We start from the raw sequence: 22,079 nt of genomic DNA, 5'->3' as shown, positions 1-22,079 counted from the left end.
CAGTTGACCTGAACTGATTAGAATTTGGCTGCCAAAGGTCAAAGGTCAAGGTCTCTGAATTTACAAGACATTCACCTTTCACTTATAGACGTTGCCATTTGTTACTATGGCAATAAAAGAGCAGAAACATATAGGAATTATGTATGAATGATATTGTATGAATTGTATGAATTGCTCAGCCTTGGTGTCTTGGTGTTGCTGTTTGACCCAGTGAAGTTTTGTTTTGTTGGAGGTTTTTAAACTACTACTGATTTCTCTTCCTCAGATTTTTTACCTGCCCATGGCCCTGGCTGTACCTCCTTCCATATTTGCTGTTCACATACAGCTGAATTTGCTCTATCAGTTCTGGATTCACACAGAGGTAAGTATCTAGTCTACATTTTGTCCTGTAACTGTAGCAAGTGTCATCAGTCAGTTGGAGTAGATTTTCAACAAGTTTACTGAGATCACTGCAATACAGAAAAGAGAGAAGACATCAGAGTAGATGGTGTTGATGGGGCAGAACTTTCTGTGTTTGTCTGTCCACTGAGAGATGTAGAAAAACTATTCAGCTGTTGCGGTCTGTGCCGTCATAACATGTAGTTATGTTTCTGATGAGGTAAACATCAGGCTATGATGCAGATCTGCTGAAATCAATATTGACAATAATTTTCAGATCTGATCAGTGAATCTAATTTCGATACCACCTATTTACCATATACTATACGAAACATCAGTATTGTTAGCCAGCAAGCACCACAAGCTCTGTTTGAATTGAAAAGTCTGTAAAGTTATCTTTCTCCCAGTGCCAACACTAATCCATCTGTTAAGTCAAGCGTTTGTGGGCCCAGTGTTGCAATGGAACCTGTATTCAATAAAAAATAATGAGATTTTATAAAATATTCCAAACAGAAGCATGACCACTCTGTCTACCTTTAAAGTGACTGAGAGTATCACTTTTACAGTCCCCACGATCATTAGAAGGAATGAATGGATTTGGAAGGCCTCCCATCTTTTAGTGCACTATTAGTAAAAACAGTCGTAATGGTCACAATTTTCTGAGGGGATGTAATTTATGCCTCCTTTACAGGCTTTTTTTGAAGCCATGTATTTTACTGGCACACTAAAAAGTGAAGTGGTGGAGACCTCTTTCATTCAAGATAAAACTCTAACGGTCGGCTGCCAGACGCAGCCATTACATGGAAATAATGAATCACTGAGAAATTCTGTCCAGCCGTGCACTTTTCTCTAGACCGGGAGGTCTGTCATACTGATGTGAGCTGTCAAAATATCTGAGTTGATACCAAAAGAGAACATGAACTGTGTGAAATATTCTCTGTGTGACCTCTGTAATCTATACCAGCTCACTGATGTACTGATATATGCATGTTTGATGCCTTCCAGGTAAAAATCATGTGGTTACATTTATACATAGGTGCATGTTAATCTGAACAGAACCATAGATCTGGCTTGACAGAAACAATTTTTGCCTGTAGATCTAAAGATGATCCAAGCCTCAAAACAAGACATTTAAATCTTATCAGAATGGTCTGATTGCCATAAAATCTACATCTGATAATCATTTCTGCAGGCAATGAAATGTTTGACTTGACCTATGGTGCTAAAGTGCAAATATTGCTTTGCTGGAGTTTTTCTGGTTGCTGTTTTGACTAGCAAGAACAAGAAGAAAATATGATAATCTCAAATATGTGTGGTGAGATGGAATACTATTGTACATAGTACTGCTGAGGCTTATTTATTGTGTTCAATGACTGGGGGAAAAAAAACAGTTAGTGATAACATAATAATTGAGTTTCATTGAATGTATTTATTGCCTTTCAGCTGATTAGAGACCTTGGACCTCTGGAGTGGGTCTTCAACACCCCAAAACATCACAGAGTTCATCATGGTGAGATGCTGATGATTAGTCATGCCAGACTGTGTTCATCTTTGGGCCATGTCCACGCGGAAATGTGGCTGACTTCATTTTGAAAAAGTTTGCCGTAAACATGGCATTGTCTCTGGAAAATTTGTGTCCACACAAAACTGCTGAAACGCTGTAATATAACTGGCATTTGGGTGGCACTGTAATGCATATTTTAGAGAATATACTAATACACTATTTTAGGGAATATTATACTTATACACTCACTCACAAAGAGGCTGTTTTTATTAATTGAAGCTTTTCGAACAAAGATATCACAAGAAGTAAGTGGAATCACTGCCTGGACACTGTTAAAACGCTCGTGGTTAGCATTAGCATTAGCATTAACATGTAACAAGAATCCCCCAAATATGAATTAACTTAACATAATTTACTTTAATCCTTAACATTTTCTAGACTGAAACTGATGATGCATTGCATATTAATCTGACCTCATATGAAGTGTGCCTGTTGTTGATTGTCTCACTCCAATCCTTTCTTTTAATCACCAAACCAAAGTTGTCTACGACTGGCAGTGGCTGGTATGTGATAAAACTCCAAGTTAGTGTTTTAGATTTTTCGGTTTTGGCACCAAAAAAGCAAGACACATCATGATGACATTTTCATGGTTCAAAGTGACCGTGTTTGCCTCAAGCCTCCCTCTGTTTTGTCTCCAGTTAACATTGTGACGTAACAGTGATGTAGGCAATGAAGGGCTCTATAGAGGGTATGCACGTCTCCATGGTTACAGCCGCTTAGTGACAAATAGTGACAGTTGAACATTGAGATTAGCTGCATTAGATTGACTATTTCATTTCCAACGATAAATAACAATAAAACAATAAACAGAATATTTCCGTTCTGTTCCATTCCGCTCTTAACTACATTTATCATGACTGAAATGAACTAAAACTAACTGAGGTAAATCCACTTTTTCATATCCATACTAGTTCATATGGATGACTGTCGAGTCCAGTTGGCCTTAATTTGATCTGATAATCCACATTTTTCCTGGTTTTGCTGTATTTACTAATGTATTTCACTGTGTTTTTGACTCTCAGGGAGGCATGGCCCCAGGCGGCAGTAAATGCATACCCTCCGTTATTTTCATATTTTCATTGCTCAGTGTAGCCTATGCTTTAGTAAAAGGATTTTTTTTTTCATAAATACAAGAAGGACTCAAATAGACACTGAGTATTGTATGAGAAAGTAGCCTTCAATCCAGCATCTTTTTTTCAGACTTCAAAATGTTACATGCAGAAATGTAATTTTGTTTTCTCTGTAACACTTCATTGATTTCGTAAATGCAACACAGTTTGTATACATAGGATAAAGGTTATATGCAGTATTGTCGTCATTTGTCAAAAGGGGTTTGTGGCTCCTGGCGTTTTCTGTTCTGTGGAAAACAGAAAAAAATACACCAAGGAATTATAATATATGGCTCCTGAAACACCGGTGCCATGTCGATGAAACAAGGACATGACAAAAAAACTATAATCTGAAAACCCATCTCTGTCTAATACAGTTAATTCTGCACATTACCAACTCAAATGTGGAAAGGTTATCACAGCTCATTTTTGCTGTAACCCAACAGGGCGAAACATTTACTGCCTTGACAAAAACTATGGAGGAATTCTGATCATTTGGGACAGATTATTCGGTAAGCATAAGTAATTCCTTTCATTCCTAACTGTCGTTGATCAACTCCATGTAGTTCTTCATGAGTTGTAACTTGTGATGTTATGTTCTCTGCTTAGCTTTAGAGCGTTGTGATACACAAGTATTAGTAACATTTGCAGCTATTCCAAAATAGGAATATTCATCCAGTCATTTGGATATAGAATACAAAACTGTACCCGGATGTGGACAGTTAAGGAAGAACATGTCAAGAGGCAAAGATGTATGTACTGAATTACCTTTACCTATAATTATAATATAATAATTATACAAGTGTATCTATCCAAGTGTCGAGGATAGATTGTAGTGGTGTCTGTGTAGACTGTTATCTAAATGAGAAAGTGATGGATTAACCCATTGCTGTAAAACCCATTTAAGGTAGATTCTACATTCCCATTCTTTGTTTATGAGTATTTGTTTAAGTATCTAATTTGGCAAATGTATTAAATAAGGTTACCTGGTGTCTGAACCTGGACCAATTTTGGTTTAAAATTTTGCCGCATTACCTTTAATATGTCTGTGAAGGTTCTCAGTCATCCAGGTCATGGTAATCCAAAAAAGCGTTGAATAAGGTCAGCTGGAATTGTAGAATTTCTTGAAATTTCTTTCTACGCTTTTTTGGATTACCTTAACTCAGCAGATTATAACTAATAACCTACTCAATCAGTTAAAATGAGAGAACAACTGCAGGCAACAATGATGTCCAAACTGTACAAACAGAGAATACCTCTCATATGTTTCTTCTCTAAATACGTGATTCCCGAGAGGTCCATTCTTTATGTAGCTCTTCTTCATTTCCTAGCTCTTCCAGTTTCCCCCCTTGAAAGACTACTACTGCGTACTGCCACCTGCTGGTGTGGAGATGTTTTTTTTCTCACAGTGGTGCGATATGTATAGCAACAAAACAACACAATTACAAGCAGATATTTTTCCTTTCAAAAAAGGAATAATGGACTTCATCAGGTGGCCAGAAACACAGATAAACTTAATATGTTTTCTCCATAACTGCTATGTTTGTAAATAAACGGTTGACCAACATTACATATACAAATTGTCCAAATGAGCTTATTTTCCATCCCTAGTGAGCTATTAAACATCTTGTAAAACTCAAGAAAGTTGGTTTTAGTTTATTTTATGGCCTTTATCTGCTTCACTTACCATTGTCTTGCTATCTGTTCTCCTCTTCCTCTGTATGGCTATAATACCACAAATTACACAGAACAGGAAATACAAGTTCTAGGCACTGATTTCTGTTAATTTGTTTTCGTCTTCCTCAGGTACCTTTGCTCCAGAGACAGACAAAGTGGTGTATGGCCTGGTGTTCCCAATCAAGACATTTGAAATCCTCAATGTTCAGGTTTGTCTCATCCGCTCATTGCTGTGGCTGCCATAAGTTGGCCATCGGTGGAGTAGGTCTAGATCTGAGTGTAAACATCATGAGCAGATGAGGTGTGTGCTCATGTTTCCCTCAGTGGCTGAGTCGCCATTCTGTAACCATAACATTATTACTCTACTCTAAACAAACTGCCCAGCTGAGGTGAAAGAGGCCAATAAAATGAAATGCCATGTGGATGTTATGATTATTTTTGCTGCCCTCGCTGTTGGCAGAGCTTAGCGTGAGAAATGTCCTGCCCAATCAAAGCAGAAACATTCCTACTCAGGACTAATTATCACAGCTACTGTTTCATTAACATTCATCAGTTACTGTAAATGTAGTGTATGATTTGTATGTTGATGTCTGACTTGTGTTTTTGTTTCTCTTTTAGTTACACTACTATTTATATTTGTGGAGAAGGTCCACCACTTACAAAACTATCAGCGACAAATTGTCAACTTTTGTAAAGGGTCCAAGTTGGAAACCCGGTAAAGCCAGGCTGGGTGACCACGTCGACAATCCCAAGGTTTGCATCATTCCTGAAGAAAAGAATTCCTTTCAGGCTTCATTACCCATTATTTTTGTCACATGCAAAACACAGGCCTAAGACTCAGACTCATTCCTTATTGAAGGGTTCATATATTCTACTAGTTTTACAAGGGACTACCACATCAAATAAAAGCTACAAACCCTTTGTAGAGGCAGCACAATAAGTTCAGTTTCAGTGTTTTGAAACAGTCCACAGGATCAAAATTGCACGCAACTGGAGTGTAAATGTTCCTGCAGAATGCCCCAGTGGTTAGCTTTGAAATAACGCTGATGGTGTCACATATTTAGTTCACTTATGCTTCACACTTGTAAAGAAAAAAAAAAAGCCCTTTGCTTTTCAATTAAATTGGCCCTTTAAACGTAGTGGGGCAATTTTAAACATGGACAGAGCTGGAATTTAACTGAAGTATCTTAAAAGGCTTTATGTATGTGGCTGCATGTTGATATCTGTTGGTGAAGGAAAGAGAGGGCTGAACGTGTTCCAGCTTTGCAAGAAGAAGCAGAGCAGCAGGCTGACATACCTATGTGGTTGGGGATGACATGGGATGTGGGACGAACCCACATGTGGTGGTTTGGTAGTTCAGGATCTTGGGACACACCCTAAATGAAAAAGCTTGTATGACTTTGTTTTTTGTACATTCCTAAGAGAGTTTGCAGTTTCATTATGAAGCCCTTAGGCCTTATCATTTTGGACACCAAGGCAAAACCATGGCAGATGACTGCTACCACTACTCACAATACATCCTATATGAGTTTGTAAGTGGCACAGAACAAGCTAATTTTGCCCAGTTTTGAAATGCAGCCTGGAGGAGACTAAAGTAACAAAATATCATTTTGACAAAAACACTTAGAAGCAGAAAAGATTTGAGAATTTAAAATAGTCAGAACACTTTTGTGTTTTCTCTCAGGGTCATTTTGTCATTTAGGTTGAGTCATTTTCCTTTTATTAATGGCTCAGCTTTGATGTGCCTTAATACTGCCTCATGGCTTTTTATTGTGTTTTACTTGAGTTCAGTAATTGCCTCTTGGTTTTGTAGATTTCATTGTTACTGTTTTTGAGTTTGAGTTTACTTTTGCCATGGATGAATTAGAAGTCATTTCCATGCATAAGGGATTCATAGGAAATGATGCATACACGTACATGATGGAAAGAGAAAGGTCAGTTGAAGACATGTGGAAATGGAAATGTGGAGTTGGCTCACTGTTTTGCTTTGTTTTAGTGACACACTGAATCCTCTGAGCCCATAGTTTATTTAGCTGCACTGTAAACAAATATACCTGTTGTTCTACTGCTGTTGCATGTGTAAGAGAGTAGGTTCTAGGAGGTTACATTCTAACACTTGTGCCCGTATATATGTTCCTTTTTTTATTTTCTGAATTATTATTTCATGTTTTATTTAACTTTTCTTTTCAGGCTTTTCTGGCCCATATGGCAAAGGTACAGATGTGAACAAGATAGTAAAACCAAAACCAAACATCTACCCTATTAAATAAATTTGGGTAAACATATTTTACAAGTAGTGGTGATTTTGGGGTGTATGAAATTAAGTATGCATGTACACTACCAGTCAAAAGTTTGGACACACCTTCTCATTTAATTGACTGAGACGGTTTTTATTAAGTCATGGAAATGTTGCTTCAGTGCTTGTTGTCGTTGGATAACACCTTTAACCAGTGAAACAAATGCTTATAGTTAGTTAAGACATCACAGTGTCACTGGATCGATAAAAAAAATTAAAGCCAGCTCAACTTTGACATGTAAAACACACTCACCATGACAAGAGTTAGGTATTCCTTTGATGTTTCCTTTGAAAATAAATTGTAGCCTGTTGCTTTATGAGCATTTTGTGGTCACTACTGAGAGTGTGTGAAAACACATTTTTTGTTTAAAAAATGTAAAGAAATTTAAAGATCCATGCATTAATAGTGGCAAAATGTTTGCTAGGATAAATGACAGTAATCTCCAAATATTCTGCATACTTTTGATAACGTCTTTAATAATGCTTTCTTCACACAATTTATACAGGCCCATTAATATGGGTCTGTATAGACATGGACGTGGAGAGCTGGGAGAGACTGGTCAGTGTGAAGAATAAAGAATGTTGATGAATAACATTACATAGTAATCATTAAGTACGCACTGGTCATTCTTTCATCATTTTACAAAGTTTATTAATGAGAAGTTGGGGTACAAGCTCTTCACTGCCCTGAATTACACCAATCAGCCACAACATTAAAATCACTGACAGGAGGAGTAAATAACACTGACCATCTCATGACAATTCAGCGTTCTGTTGGGAAACTTTTGGACCTACCATTTGTGTGGACGTTACTTAGATATATAGCACCCACCTATACCCGACCAAGCACCCCTACACATAGCAGTGACACTCTTTGATGGCAGCATTCATCCCCAGCAGGGGGAAGCCTGAAACAGACACGCACAAAAACAGTTTAGGAACAACTCAAAAAAAAACATGAAGAACAGCACAAGGTGTTGACCTGGCCTCTAAATTCACTAGATCCAAACTGATCAAGTATCTGTGGGATGATCCACAGAGGCCCCTCCCCTCAACCCATAGGACCCAAAGACCCCCACTAACAACATTATGTTGTCAGACACCACAGGACACTCTCAGGTAGGAGCCCTACACAATATTAGGATGGTGGTCATAAAGTTATGCCTGATCAGTGTATAATCTTACTGTGAAACTGTGCCATATAACTGTTAACATGACTTAAATTTGAATGAATTCATGTAATATAAGTGTAGGCATGTTGGCATGAGAATCTGTCCAGAAAATGACTCCACTTACACAAAAATGAGGGTTTGGGGAATTAAACATGTTTATATTCCATGTGCAGGTTACTGGAAAGGAAGTGCCTCATGATCCCAGCTGGTCACTGCCGTTACAAGTTTATGTGGTCATACATTTCCTGCTGGTGCTGAGGACTTATCACGAATTGTTTGAAAATAAAATGGTATGTATTTTTCAGCTCCTGAAAACTGTACATGGATTTGTAAGATTTGTTTTTAGCATTGATTGGTGGGTCCATCTTTTAACATTACTTTATTTCTGTCAGATTTGCCAGCTAAAGCATTGGATCTGTTGCCCTTTAAGCTCCTGACTGAGCACTGATGCGTTTAGGCTAGAATAATTGCTCATATACAGTATGACAAGGTGGTCCAGAACTCTTCATTTAAAGGCATCCTGACTTCTGCGTATTTGTTTGCCAACATTATTTCACCCAATTATGCATTTTGTTGTGGCTAGTCCATGGTGGAGTCCTGTACTTAGCCAGTAGGAAAAGACTAGCTCTGTCTAACATCATGACAGAATGACAGATTGGTATTCCCCTTTAGAACAACCTTTGTCTATTATTTTCCACTCGACATGCCAAGAGACCCCCTTCCTCCATCCTCAGAAAAAAAGAAACAGGTCTCCTCAGCAGTTATCTTTGGAAGACTTTTTTCCCTCGACATAGTTTTGGTTAGCCAAAAATTGCTGTCACGCCCAGCTTCTTCAAACTCCCAAATAAAATCGCCTGTCTTTCTCTCTCTCTCTCTCTCTTTTTTTTTCCTGATCGCTACCTCTGTGGGGCTCTTTCAGTTGTGGTCCTCTCTCTCTCTCTCTCTCGCACACACACAGACACACAAACACACACACTTCCTCTCTTCACAACGTCGAATGAAACGCCAGCTGGTGGTCCAGCAGTGAACACAAACGCCTTAATTGCAGAGTCAACCATTTCCCAACCCAAATAGCCTTCAGGATGCAGCAATCAAGACTTGGAGGGAAAATAACAAAGTGAGCACTCTGCCCCAACAATAAATCATGTCACTGTTATGTATTTATACCCACATGTTCGCTAGCCGCTTATTTAGCTTGACAATTGATGATACACTGCGGGACAATTTATGGGCTTTGCGCTAATTCGAAGCCATGACAACACAGCTATTTCAAACAAGTAGAGACACTCTTCAATTACATCATCATCAGGCAAATGTGTATGTTTTATTATATGTTTGCTGAACAATTGCTATTGAAGGGAGAAAGTAAACACAGTTACATCTCACAGCATGCCTCCATTAGTGTTATCGAGTTTGCAACTTTCAGACCAAACCTCTATTGTGCAAGTTTATTTAAAGCACTACAGGGCAAAGTAAAGCTCAAACATCTGACATAGGTATATAAAACAAAAATAGAAAGCTGTTCTTAACCAAGTATAATATTTTTATCTTGTCTTCATCATTATATCCACCCATCAGCAGTAAAAATATAATAAATATGTGAGTAGAACATGAAATAATCTCTGAAAAGGGGTCTGTATTTACACATTTAATAAAAATGTATATTTGTTTATTTGAAATGTTTTAGGAAATCCAATCAGTGACCAGTACATGTGTGAACACAGGAAGCATTGAGATCACATTTGAGGGATCCAATGTCTAGCCACATTTGGAGATGATGTCAGAGGTATTTGTTTGCATTCCTTTGGTAGTGTGAACTAACATTAAAGAATGCCTTCTCAGCAATCCCCTTCTGCCTTAGTGTAAGTACATACTCATTTGCAGGCCAGCAGGGTAAAAAAAAAAAAAAAGACAGCCAGAAGAAGTAGTAGAAGAAAATGACAACATGGATATCATCACACCAATAAGATTGAGAACAGTACAACACAGAAGTCTGCGGATAGAAACATAATGCCTTATTTCAGTTTAGGCCAAAGAGTCTGTTCAGCATACCTATGTCACTGCCTGATGTGCATTTCCCCAGAAATGTATTTCAATGTTGTAGTGATACAGATCACAACAACTGTGTACAGTCCAAAATATATTCCCCTGGCCATGTCTCATTGGCTAAACAAATTCACGCTCCTTATGCCTCCTACACACCATCTACTCAGACGTTTTCTTTCTTGCATTGCAGTTAATTAACTTTAACTCCAGCATGAGCTTTTTGGTTGCCATTGGTTGGAGTACAAAGGGAAACTAAATATTTAAAAAAATGAAGACCATGTGCGTGGGCTACGACATAGGCTCTGCTTAGATCCATTGTGTGAGTATAAACCAGGCTAAATGGTACCTAATGCAGGAATCCTGCAATAAATCCTCCTGTCAAAAAGGTTATAATGTTAAGTTTTTGCTGAAACAGTTTCATGAAAGTGTTGATTCAGCTGTGTTGTCATTTTAGAGGATGTGGTTCGTGCTGCTGTTTAATTGTATTGGGTTACAGAAATAGGTGTCTGTTATGTTGCCTGCCTCATTATAACAACACGGGTAAGATAAATAACAACATTTCTCTGTACGATGTATTATAGTCTAGGATCATGGAAAATGATAACTTTTAACTACTTGTATCTGTATGACAGGCAACTGAGAATGTATTTTGTGTGTATGCTAGTGAAGTAACATATCTGGCCATCCAGCCAGCATTCACAAACTTTATCATAATAACAGCTGAAATAATGACCTGACTAATGAGTTAATCTGCTTTGACTCAGGGGACAACAGAATAATACAATCAGTCCTCTGCTCATGGTACAACGCTGCCACCAGATGTTAACAAATATTTCTGTCCTCTGCTGCTGGATGACACTTGATCACATTACAAATTAGCCGGATAAGAGAAACAAGAACAGAAAAAAAAAATCCCTGACTGTTTCTTTAAAGTAGGCATGGAAATGAAATGTGACTTCACCTGGTGACACTAAGGGATATGCAGAGGATTTTCTCTCCAGCATAGCTTCTCAGGCTCTGTTCCTCCTGGGTGATGGATGTGAAACTTAAAAAAAAAAAAAAATCACGCGACCAAAAGTGCCTGGTCTGCTGAGCCCCCTGGGTTATTTAATGCAGATAAGTTCACATAACCTTTGATTCCAAAACAATTATCTGCTCATTACACCTTTTACCAAAAGTAACTGTATCTGTAACCTTTCAACTCCAATGTAATGATTATTTACTCTGAAAGTAGTGTGAACTGACTTTTTCTTTTTGTTTTTTTGGTCTGACAGATGGACTAAGTCCAAAATTCCCCCACATTTGATTAATGGAAAACATAATTGTATCATCCCTCTGTATTCACATGCAGTATGTGAGCTGAGATTATATAGTTCTTTAGGGTTTATGGATTACGACTCAAAAGAAATACTATTTTACTGCATTCTGTTGATGGGTTAATTTCATGTTGACTATATATGGCCTTCTGGGTATGCACAGTATGAGAGCAGTCAGTGAGATTTGGCTGTCAGACTCTGTATTGAGTGTCAAAGAAATATAAGCCTAAGCTGACAGGCCACAGCATCCTCAGGAGACACCAAGCTTCCAGCTGCTGCCCTGAGCCAAGGCCGTAGGTTAGAGAACACGAATCAAGCCGTACATGACATTCTGTACTTGTGTGCGTTTGTGCAAGTCTGTTGGTTTATATGTCGAACATTGCTTGGAAGAGGTCAGTCAGTATCTGCATGGGATTTCTGTTTGGATATTGGTTGTTTTGACTCCGTTTAGGGGATTCAAACTACGATCTCCTCAGCTGTGTTCAAGTCCCCTGTCAAGACCCATCTGGGATGTCTCTGTAAAGTAGGCATGTCAGTGTAAGAGGCAGAGCACATTTACTACAGAATACAGTGTGTGTCAGTATACTTATTCTGAAGGTCAGACATGTTTTTGTTGACTCAGCCCAGTAAATAGTTAAACAGCCGTGCTGCTTACGACTGCTCTCCCAGTAAGGTCACCTGTGATCGTAACTTGACCAGCAAGATATTGATTTAAGATTTTGATTTTTATGTATTTTTTCCTGAGTGCCTTTTTCATTGTATCTAAATGTATCTCAATCCTAGATTCTGTCCCAGTTCATTTTTTTGGGTATGACCATCTACATTTTGCTCACTCTCACCTCTCTGGGCTTCATCATTGATCAGAGGTACAGTACAGACCTTTTTTCATGGATTAATATAGAAGCATTCAAAGTGTTTGTGTCTTTGCATGATGATAAAATGAGTGAGATGAAGTTTAGAGAGGAGGTTGTGGTTCTGGAGATGTTATAAGATAGATATTCATTCTTGTATCTGAAGATGTACTGTGTATTTAAAAGATACCTTTGTTATTAATTTAATTAGATGTTAAACTAAACTATTAAACTGCTTTTCTTTGGATCAACTAACTGCTAATATTGTCGGACTTAAAAGTGTAAAAAAACATGTTTGCATTGTCAAGTAGGAGATAATCTGACCTCTTTGAGCCTCTAAAACATATCAAATGAAAACATGTTAAAAGAGAATGTCACAAGCAAATACAGACTGTGAGGCACTGGCCTTTGCAATGCTAAATTCAAAGGTCTGAAGCTCAATTTATACTGGGTTAATATTCCAAAGGGGGGTCACAGAATGTTTACCCTGCTTCTTGGTAACAAAAGTCCACTGGATAACTCAAAGACAAGACAAGAAAACCTTTAATATATGCACAATATTTTTCTCCTCAGCAACTTGAGAGGTCAAGTGTATTTGAGTTCCGTGAGCTCTAAAAACTGAGCCTCTCACATTAACAATTACTCCACCCTGATCTTGTGTTGTTGGTTGATGTGTCCTGCTGTTCAGGCCAACAGCTGCTGTCTTGGAGATGCTTCGGTGTGTCATCATGGTGACAATGCAGAGGTACAGCTATATGAAGCCCCTCCTACCTTCACTGGTCGTGCCAACAGAGGTGAGACAAACTGTAGTGTGTAACAGTGATGTCATCTAACCTCTAATCTGACCAGTTTTTTTTTCGGTAACGAATTACCATTTCCAAACCAGTTATCAGATTAAAGTTACTTATCCAAGTCAGTGTGCCTTACTATGTATAATTTATTTATTTATTTGCTTTCTTCTTGCGGGAATAATGTCCTGTATGCTTCAGGTCACGTTTTCACCTATTAGAGTTTGTGTCCTCTAAAGAAATTGTTCACTGTACACTGTGTTGGCGACAAAGTCCTATCTAGCTTCAAAAACACAACATCGAATTTAAAGAAACATTTGGAGTTGCAGCACTGCACGGTGAAGCTAACAGCAATTCCCACCAGGTGGTGTGAAGCAGAGAGTGCACCTAATGCAGGAGGTGCCCCACCACCAAACAACAAAAGCTGGACTTTGTTGCAAAACCAGTAAGTGGGGAAGAGTTGAAGAAGTTGGTCAGGCCAATTTTATGTTGAGGTGGCGCAGGGGAGAGCAACTAACAAAGTAATTTGTAATCTAACTTAGTTACTTTTAAAACCATGTAATCAGTAAAGTTACTATGTAACTATTTAAAGGAGTAATCAGTAATCCATAACTTTTTCAAGGTGACTGTGGCAACTCTGGTTACAATTCAATTTAATATCAGCACAAGAACTAGAGAGACATACACATGACTGTATAGAAATAAGGGGATATGGTCTTTATAAAGACAGGGAATACATGAAAACCACAGTATGTCTCCAGTAACTGTTAAGAGCAGGACATGTCAAAAACATTTGTACTTCCAAGGCTGGACTGCAGTTGCATCTCAGGCAGCCAGGATGTGTTATGAAAAAAAGTCAGCCATCTTTTCCCTGAGTAGAGTAAACCCTGAAACACCTTAAATTGAATGAAACCATGCTGTACACACAGCCAAGAGGTATGAATGCTGATTAGACTTTCCCATGATCTGATGCTACTTGATTCAGGGCTTTTAAGGTGAAAATATTATATGTATTTGTTTCCAACTTGTGTTCACTGAATGAACTGCTGAATCCTACTCTATCATGCGATGTATTCACCTGTTTATTTACACAGACATCACTTGTTTTTCAAGCAAACCATCTTTGATTGAGTATAAATACTACACACAATGGCTTGCAGAATCCTCGTTTACTAGAGCACAGCCAGGAATTTAATTTTGTAGTTTGGCCAACTCATGGAATTAATGAGTGAAACGTGTTTTGTCAGCTGTGGATATCTGCAGCTGCCAGTTTAAACTAAAGGGGTGGTTACTGATGGATGTATTGCACATAGCAAAAGTTGAAAGCATAGTAAAGCTACGACAACATGATGATAAAAATAGGCACGTACTCAAACCAATAATGTTAACAAGGAGACTTTAGGTTTTGTCCAAAAGATAAAAAGTGCTTCCATGTAGTACCTGTTAGAGCTTTGATCACATAACATGATCCTAATAATCACACAGCGTATCCTCAGAAGTCCTGAAAATGTAGATCTTCATGTATGCCTTTTTGTTTTTGGTGTACATTTTATTTTTTGGATGAGCAGTTGAGGTTCATGGAAATAGCAATTGACAAAATAATCAAATCCCACGGTTCATTTAGCAGCTGTTCAAAATGATATTATATGACATTCGCTGTGGAATTCCAAAACAACTGTGTACCCCCTCCACCTCCCAGACATCTATTTAACATAGCAGTCTAATGATCTTCACTAAGGTAACATCTCAAAAGAGCTAAGGTGAACTTCCATTACGAACGTTTCCCATTCACAAAACAATTGATCTATTATAACATGTTGTGGAAATGATCATAAACTGGAAAACTCTTATCAACACTGAATTAACTTGCTGTTAATGAAGAGTGTATATATTGAATCAATGGATGAGCATGTGTATCTAGCGCTGATTGCTAATCTGCTTAATTATTTTGTTGACTTATTTTCGAGATTTGCTCATATTAACAGTCAAATCTTTAAAAAATTTATTTCCTAATTTATACGCTGAAAGTATCACGTTCCCCTGGTGTGTATAGCCTGTTTGCCAGTGATTGTGTGTGTTGTGTGGTCTGCTTTATGTGTGTGAAATGTGTGGGAGCTGGGTGTTAAGTCCAGCCCTGCAGCCCTGTGATCTATGAGTCCAGATGCGCCGCCCAATTGACCATAAAATTGGCGTGCCTCTCTGGCTCCGGCAGCCCAACTGTAGATGGCGGCTGACCTCTCATTACAACGACTTCTTTTTATTTTTTCTTCTCTTTCTGCCCTCGCTTGCTGCTTGCCGTCTCAGTGTGAATGAGAGCAACACTTCTGGAACCAATTAGTGTCATCTGCTGCTAACTAGCGCTGGTTGATGAAATTTGTATGTGAGATTTGCAATTGCTGCTTTTATGTCCTCTGAGTCCACATCTGTGCTGCTCAGGTGTTCAGAAGACAACTTGAGGCTTTCCCACTTTTTCTTTCTTTCTTCTTTTTTCTTTTTCTTTTTTTTTTTTTTACCATGGGATAAAATATAACTGAATGAATTTTAATTTTTTAAAGCCACTTCTAAAATGAAGCACAAAATCAACCAAAGCAAAATATGTGTAGATTTATGCTGCACATGTTGCATGGCTCTCACTTGGACAGCACTGTAAGCTTTATACAGCTTTTTCCCAAAGTACATCATTAAGCCTCATTTCAAGTCGCAGTACATCAGGTTGAGCTGAATAAATGTCTTGCTTCCAGGTGGGGCTCATTGAAAATCCTCACAGTTTACTTGAAATGGTTCTTGACATATTTGCACTCTTTGTTCAGAGCTACAGCAAAGGGAAAAATGGTGAAACCACCCCCAAACTTGAAGGCATTTTAATGATATATGGTTCCAAGGCGCGAGATTAATGGCCAGCTCTTTGTTGCAGTGGGTAGGCGTGTTTTGAAGTCAGGCCAATCAATTAACAGTCACTAGAAATGGAGAGGGGGAAATTTACATTTAATAGTATTCAGGTTCACTGTACTTTTAAGAAAGAGAGACCTGAAAAAAACTACAAAAACTAGGTCGTTTTGTGGTCCTTCAAAACCAGTGGTGTGATATACTGCACCCTTAAAGCTCACAGTGGTATTTATAGTGGCTCTGGAGATTTCCCTTGTAAAGCTACAGGCTTGACCTGTAAACCGGGGCTGCCTCTCGCTCTCAGTCGCCCACTTGTCTTCCCAAACCCACGTCTGTGTAGCTCACATGAAGGCCTCGCTGCTTCAGACCAGACGAGGCTGGTAACCGCGTGTGCGTTTGTGTGAATGAGCAGGGCTGGTGGGCGGCTGCATGAGGTTGTAGTCGTGTGTGCATGAAGCTTCATGTGTGTATTTGTGTGCGCTGTGTTGCTTAAGCTTGTTAAATTTGCTTTTATTGACATATTCTGCTGGTCAATAGGTGCTTTCATTCATTCATAATATGTAATCGCTTATCCTCTAGAGCAGGGTACATATCTTTTGCAAACTGACAAACTACTTTTACAGTGACCAAGTCAAAATGATCTACACTGCAAAATGCTAATTATATATACCCTTATGGCACAGTCCAATCCAATGCATTTATTGTCACTTACCTTACTCTTATGGTCCAGCACTCCCACTCATTTCAGCCTTTGTTTAGTCATTATAAATGGGAAGGCTAAGTACATAACTCACTAGAGTTCTGCAGCATTTGAGAGTGTTATAATGTAACATAGGCTCTGTGGTGTGAGGACCCCTTGTTTTGCATGAATTCACAGAGAAACAAGCAGCAGAGCAGAGTGTAGATACAGTATGTCCCACACTAATTATGCAGCTATTCTCTCAAATTGACTCTGTTTGTGAAGTCCCAGTGATTTAAGAGGAGAGCTCATAAAAATACACCTGACTGGTTGAGAATTGAGTGTCACGGGTCTTCTACTAAATGCAGAAAACAATTTAGATTTAACTTTAAGGGTTAAAATTCAAACAGGAAAACGAAAAAAGGAAAAGAAATATAAAGACTTAGACGACTTGGCATCCTTTTGTTCTTTCCAGCTCTTTCTGTCAGTTTTTCTATTTTATAGTTATGAAATAAAGCAAATAATACCCACAAAGAATAATAAAAAGCTTGAAAGGTTTTTAACATAGTCTACTTTTCTTTTGTTTTACAATATGACTAAAATGTTTCCTTATAATAAAAAGAGTTTAAGAAGTGGTATATTAGGTCATGCTAATTTGTAATTCCTTGTGTGTGTGTGTGTGTGTGTGTGTGTGTGTGTGTGTGTGTGTATACATATACATATACACACATTTCCTTTAATATATATATGTGTGTGTGTGTGTTACATTTTCCATTTTCATCTCTGTGCTAATAATATTTCTATTTTATATTTTATATCTCACAAGTACTCTTTTATGTCAGACAGTCAAAGATAAATGCTCCATAGCAACAGGGTTCAGAACAATATTATTAGGTTCACTAAAACACAAAGACTGCTCCTCACTGAAAATCGGCTTTATCATCAACAAATCAACTGAGTTGTCTGTAAAAATTACAAATCCCACCCCATCTTTCCCACTATCCCAGCCAAGGGCGGGCAGATAAGACGCCAAGTGACAAGAGGTTGCCATTATCTGAGTTTGTCGTTTCCTCTTGCCAGGACTCAGGTGTGAGAGGTTAGCGGCCTTTCTTTGAAGCAGGAATGTGTGGTGGCAAGAGGCAGTGCTGAGGTTAACAGGCTTGTTTGGAGCTGTGGAAACTCGGTGAGCATGACATCATTTGAGAGCTCACAGGAATGGAAAGGAAAGGAAATCTACTCCCAGGGAGAAAATGGAGGGATTTGAAAGAGAAATGTTGGGTACGACTGTTCCATTGGCGTAAACAGCGGGGTGGTCGAGCATACACAGTGTGAAATATTATCACTAAATGTGCAGGGGATCATGCCCGTCAAAGAGTAACCGCTTGGTTTATGTTGTCAAACCAGTTGCCAGGTAAAGCTATGGAACTCTAAAAGAAAGTGGTCCTTCGGGAGTTCGGGAGTCTAGCAGTATTTTGCTTGGCTTGTGTGAAGTTAGAGTCTGGGCCAATATCGACTTTCTTTTAGAATGGTCTTCCTATTTGTGCTTCAGTTCATGAGCAAAACACAACAGCTACCCAGACTGTGACACAGCTTCAGAGCAACACTTGCACTTGTCTGAACTTGACGATAGATGTTACCCCCCCCCCCCTTTTTTTTCAGATTATGTTATGTTTTTACCCTCTTCCAAAATGATTTCACAGAAATGTAGCGGCAATTTCCTAAGGCTCACAAATTCAAAACATTACAAATGATAAAAAGACTGAATGTCATAAACTTCAACAGAAATAATTCAAGGATCAAAATACAACTGAATGAAGGCTTAATATATTAATTCAGCCATCTTTATTGCAGTAGTGGCTTTCATCACTCCCCACTCAGTTTATTAATCTCTCTTTCTCGGCCACATTCACTGGCTTATTGGCTAACAATCACACGTCTGATATTGTTGTAAAAATGAAATTCCTCATGACCTGTTTTTTTTATGCATACTTAAGAGCTGCAGCTATCTTGCCTGGAAAACACCTCCTGCTGCCAGGGTTTAGAGCAGTGGAGGGAGTTTCAAGTATAGATTTCAGATTTAAGGTTGTAAAATTTGGGGTAGCCACTGTCAGACTGGGGGTCAGGGTTAGCCCTCATTAAGCACTTTCCCCGTTGTCCTATCACAAAGAAACTGCATGCATTAAGCTGCTATAATCAAAAAATAAACCATCTTTCAAGGCATAATCAGGAGATCAGAGGTAACATATTTGTTGGGAAAGGGTAGGGAATCAATACCACATCTCAGGATATTTATAAAAAGCACTGATGCCTGAGTTGTAGGCCTATAAACTTTGTGTCCAGCGGTTAGCCTATTCCCAATATAGAAATGCTTCTACCGAAGTGTAAATGCATAACTAAGAGGCAATTTTTTTCAATTTTATCAGGACAGTACCATTTAAACTGGACATGTCACCCAGTCCCTTTATTTAGCATACAGTATGTTTCGTCACATTGTACAAGACAATGTTGAGCTCCCACACATATTTTTTGGGCTTCCCTTTTTGAGCCAAATCCTCAAACCACATTTTAAGGTCCACTCTATGTTTTCCATGCTGGACTCTGCAAATTCAAGCATACACCTGCACATTGCATCATATACTTTGATCAGGCATGGACCTGGCTTGTTCCCCTTGAAATGTAAAGCACTGTAGTCTGTAGTAATTCTCACCCAATCACTTCTCCTCTGAATGAAAGAAAGTAGGAATCATCATATACTTGCAGTATGCTGTGGCAATATACAGGTAGGTCCTGTGAGTGTTGTTAAACAAATGTTACACCATGATGTTGGACTTCATGGACATGAATATGCGCAATCATTGTAGTGGATTACACATGTTATTTCTTTAACCTTTCTAACCTTACAACTTAAATATTTACATGTCAAAAAAGCAATCTGATCAGATATTTGTGTTTATATGCTACAAATCATCAATCACAATACAATTTTTCTAAGCTGGACAAAGTTTTTTATTCCAAAGACATCAATTCCGGCTAATTTTACTATTACTATTATTATTGTTATTATAGGCCTGGTTGTTATGCTACCTTCGTGTGTCTTTCCCTCATGGAATGTTGCCACCTGATGTTTACTCCATGTGGAGCAAGCATGCTCAGAAAGAATGAATTGATTCCAACAGTCAAGTGTTAACATATTTATTAGGAGCTAATATTTCCCTATTGAACACATAATCAAAGCTTTACAATAACCCCCTCAATCTGTTGGGAAACATCTTCTGATCGGTCAGTCTGTCCACATGAGGTGATTACATGAGACATTGATATTCTGATTGAGGTTTTACTTTTGTTGTTAGAGAAATAATTGTGTCCATGTGTATATGGCCAGTAACAGCAGAGATGCTGAGGCACATGGACTGGCATTGGGACCATGCTGAGCCCATTCGCTGATCTGCTTTATTGTTCATGGCCAGATCCTGACTCTCAAAGCCTTTAAATTCAGTCCCCGATCTGTGTTGAGGGAGGATACTCTCCTTCTAAGAGGCTTTCATTTGCTCCTGGGTGTAGAAATTAGTTGTTTGTTTGGAAGCAAAAAGAGAAAAAGAGGACTTTTGAGTTTTCATCCTCAGATCATGTTGTTTAGACCTTATTCACCCACTCCAAAGCTCCCACTTCTCTTGAGCAGACAATACACTGTGTGTTCACTCTTTCACTGACAGATTCCTTCCTCTCTGAGATCCTGACCTGCCACTCTGAATTGATGAGACACTCGTCTTCTTTCTACACAGTTAATTTCCTGCCCGGTGCTGACTTTGTCTGCCAACTCCGCCTTTCATTTTCCTGCCAAAATCTTGAAAGTTAAATTATTACCTTTGCTGCTGATTTTCGTGTTCCTTAAAGAGGAGACGTGGTGCTGTTTCAAATTTTCTCCTCATTGTCTTAGTCAAATAAACTTAAATCGGGCAGTAGATCTTTGTTTACCAGTTTTGCTGCAGTGCCAGCTTGTTGGCTCAGTCTGACAGAGATTTTTTCTTGTCATTTTTTCCTGATTGTTGAGTTGATTGTTGTTGATTGCTGCCTCTTTGGACTCACCTAGTCAGAAAGCCACACATGCAGCAGAGTAACAGAATGCATTCAAGAACAGTTGGCTCCAAAACCAACAGCAGGAATGTACAATAGAGACTGTTCTTAGTTTTATGAATATCAGAGGGTGAACTGCAAGAGTATGTGTAAAGATACACCTCTTATTGGCCCTTGGAGACTCATTCATCTGTACTTCTTCTCAGAGGAATCCATGGAACTCATTCACTGCACACCCAGGCTTCTTCTCTTTGCTCCATTAAAGTACAAACAGGGGCTTCATTTTGTAACAGTAAATGTAACCTGTCCATTTTCTGGTTTTGGAGGGAGAATAATATACAGTACAGTATAATAGGACTGGCTGTTGGATTTCTGTTGCTGTATGTGTGTGTGTGTGCGCCAAATCTGTTTAGATGTACATGCATGTCCTAGTACTCTTAGTACTCACAGTCCTGTTTAATGCACTAAAGTACCCATTGCGTATGCATCTATTGTGGGAGAACTGCATTTTATGACATGTTCTGGAATTACAATTAAATTACACTATATTAACTTCTCCTTAACCATTTCTGGAAAAGTCAGTTAATACATTCCAACTTGTGAATATTACAGGAGGGGGCCATTAATACGGACATTTGTCATGAACACATTTGAATGTAGTATTGGTCTATAAAGTTAATTGATTGTTGATTCACTTTCATGGCAACTTAATGGAACTCAACCATCTTTAAAACAGTCCTTGCCTAATTACCTCATGTAAGTAAAGACACATGCATGGGTGTGCACAATAACATTAGTTGCGTTCCACCAGTTGTGCCCTTTATCTTTACTGTAGACGATTGTCACATGCCGAGTAGAGCAGCACTACTGTATAAACTACAAACCAGCCAAATCATCATGAATTAAAAATATTTCTTGTTGAAATGTGTTGCTGCCACTCTTGGCCAGGTCTGCCTTGATGTCAATGGGACAAACCTGTTTTAAAAAACAACAGCAAAACTGCTGCTATTTAAAACTTTAGTCTTGCTCATGGATCAAGACACTTAATGCTGTTTTCAAGGACTACAAACAAACATTTTATGGTTTGTTTTCATCAGGAGGGTCCACCCATCCTGGCTGCGCTGCCAGATTAAAACGAAAAGCTCTGAATTATTTTCCGTTACAGTTCAGGCCAGGCCTGGTGGACTGTAGGCAGCCATATGGAGAGAGAGCTCTGGAAACATCCCATTACAGGTCATATATC

The 22,079-nt window shown here is 38.6% G+C and overlaps 1 protein-coding gene across 4 annotated transcripts in view; it reads left to right on the top strand.

Moving 5' to 3' along the window:
- agmo (alkylglycerol monooxygenase) overlaps nt 1–22,079 on the top strand; it is a 48,842-nt gene that overhangs the window by 23,057 nt on the left and 3,706 nt on the right. For 2 of the 4 annotated variants that reach the window (XM_047597630.1, XM_047597631.1), the window contains exons 5-12: nt 266–361; nt 1,822–1,888; nt 3,498–3,563; nt 4,858–4,937; nt 5,347–5,481; nt 8,370–8,486; nt 12,342–12,424; nt 13,098–13,203. In XM_047597630.1, the coding sequence (XP_047453586.1) occupies nt 266–361; nt 1,822–1,888; nt 3,498–3,563; nt 4,858–4,937; nt 5,347–5,481; nt 8,370–8,486; nt 12,342–12,424; nt 13,098–13,203 (750 nt within the window). Of the gene's footprint in view, nt 1–265; nt 362–1,821; nt 1,889–3,497; nt 3,564–4,857; nt 4,938–5,346; nt 5,482–8,369; nt 8,487–8,588; nt 9,763–12,341; nt 12,425–13,097; nt 13,204–22,079 lie in introns of those variants that run through there. The other 2 variants (XM_047597634.1, XM_047597632.1) reach the window with 2 other exon arrangements.

Source organism: Mugil cephalus, chromosome 11, assembly GCF_022458985.1.
Source record: "Mugil cephalus isolate CIBA_MC_2020 chromosome 11, CIBA_Mcephalus_1.1, whole genome shotgun sequence".
NCBI lineage: Eukaryota > Metazoa > Chordata > Actinopteri > Mugiliformes > Mugilidae > Mugil > Mugil cephalus.
The sequence above is the reverse complement of the archived record's forward strand: the minus strand, read 5'-3'. Positions and strand labels throughout refer to the sequence as shown.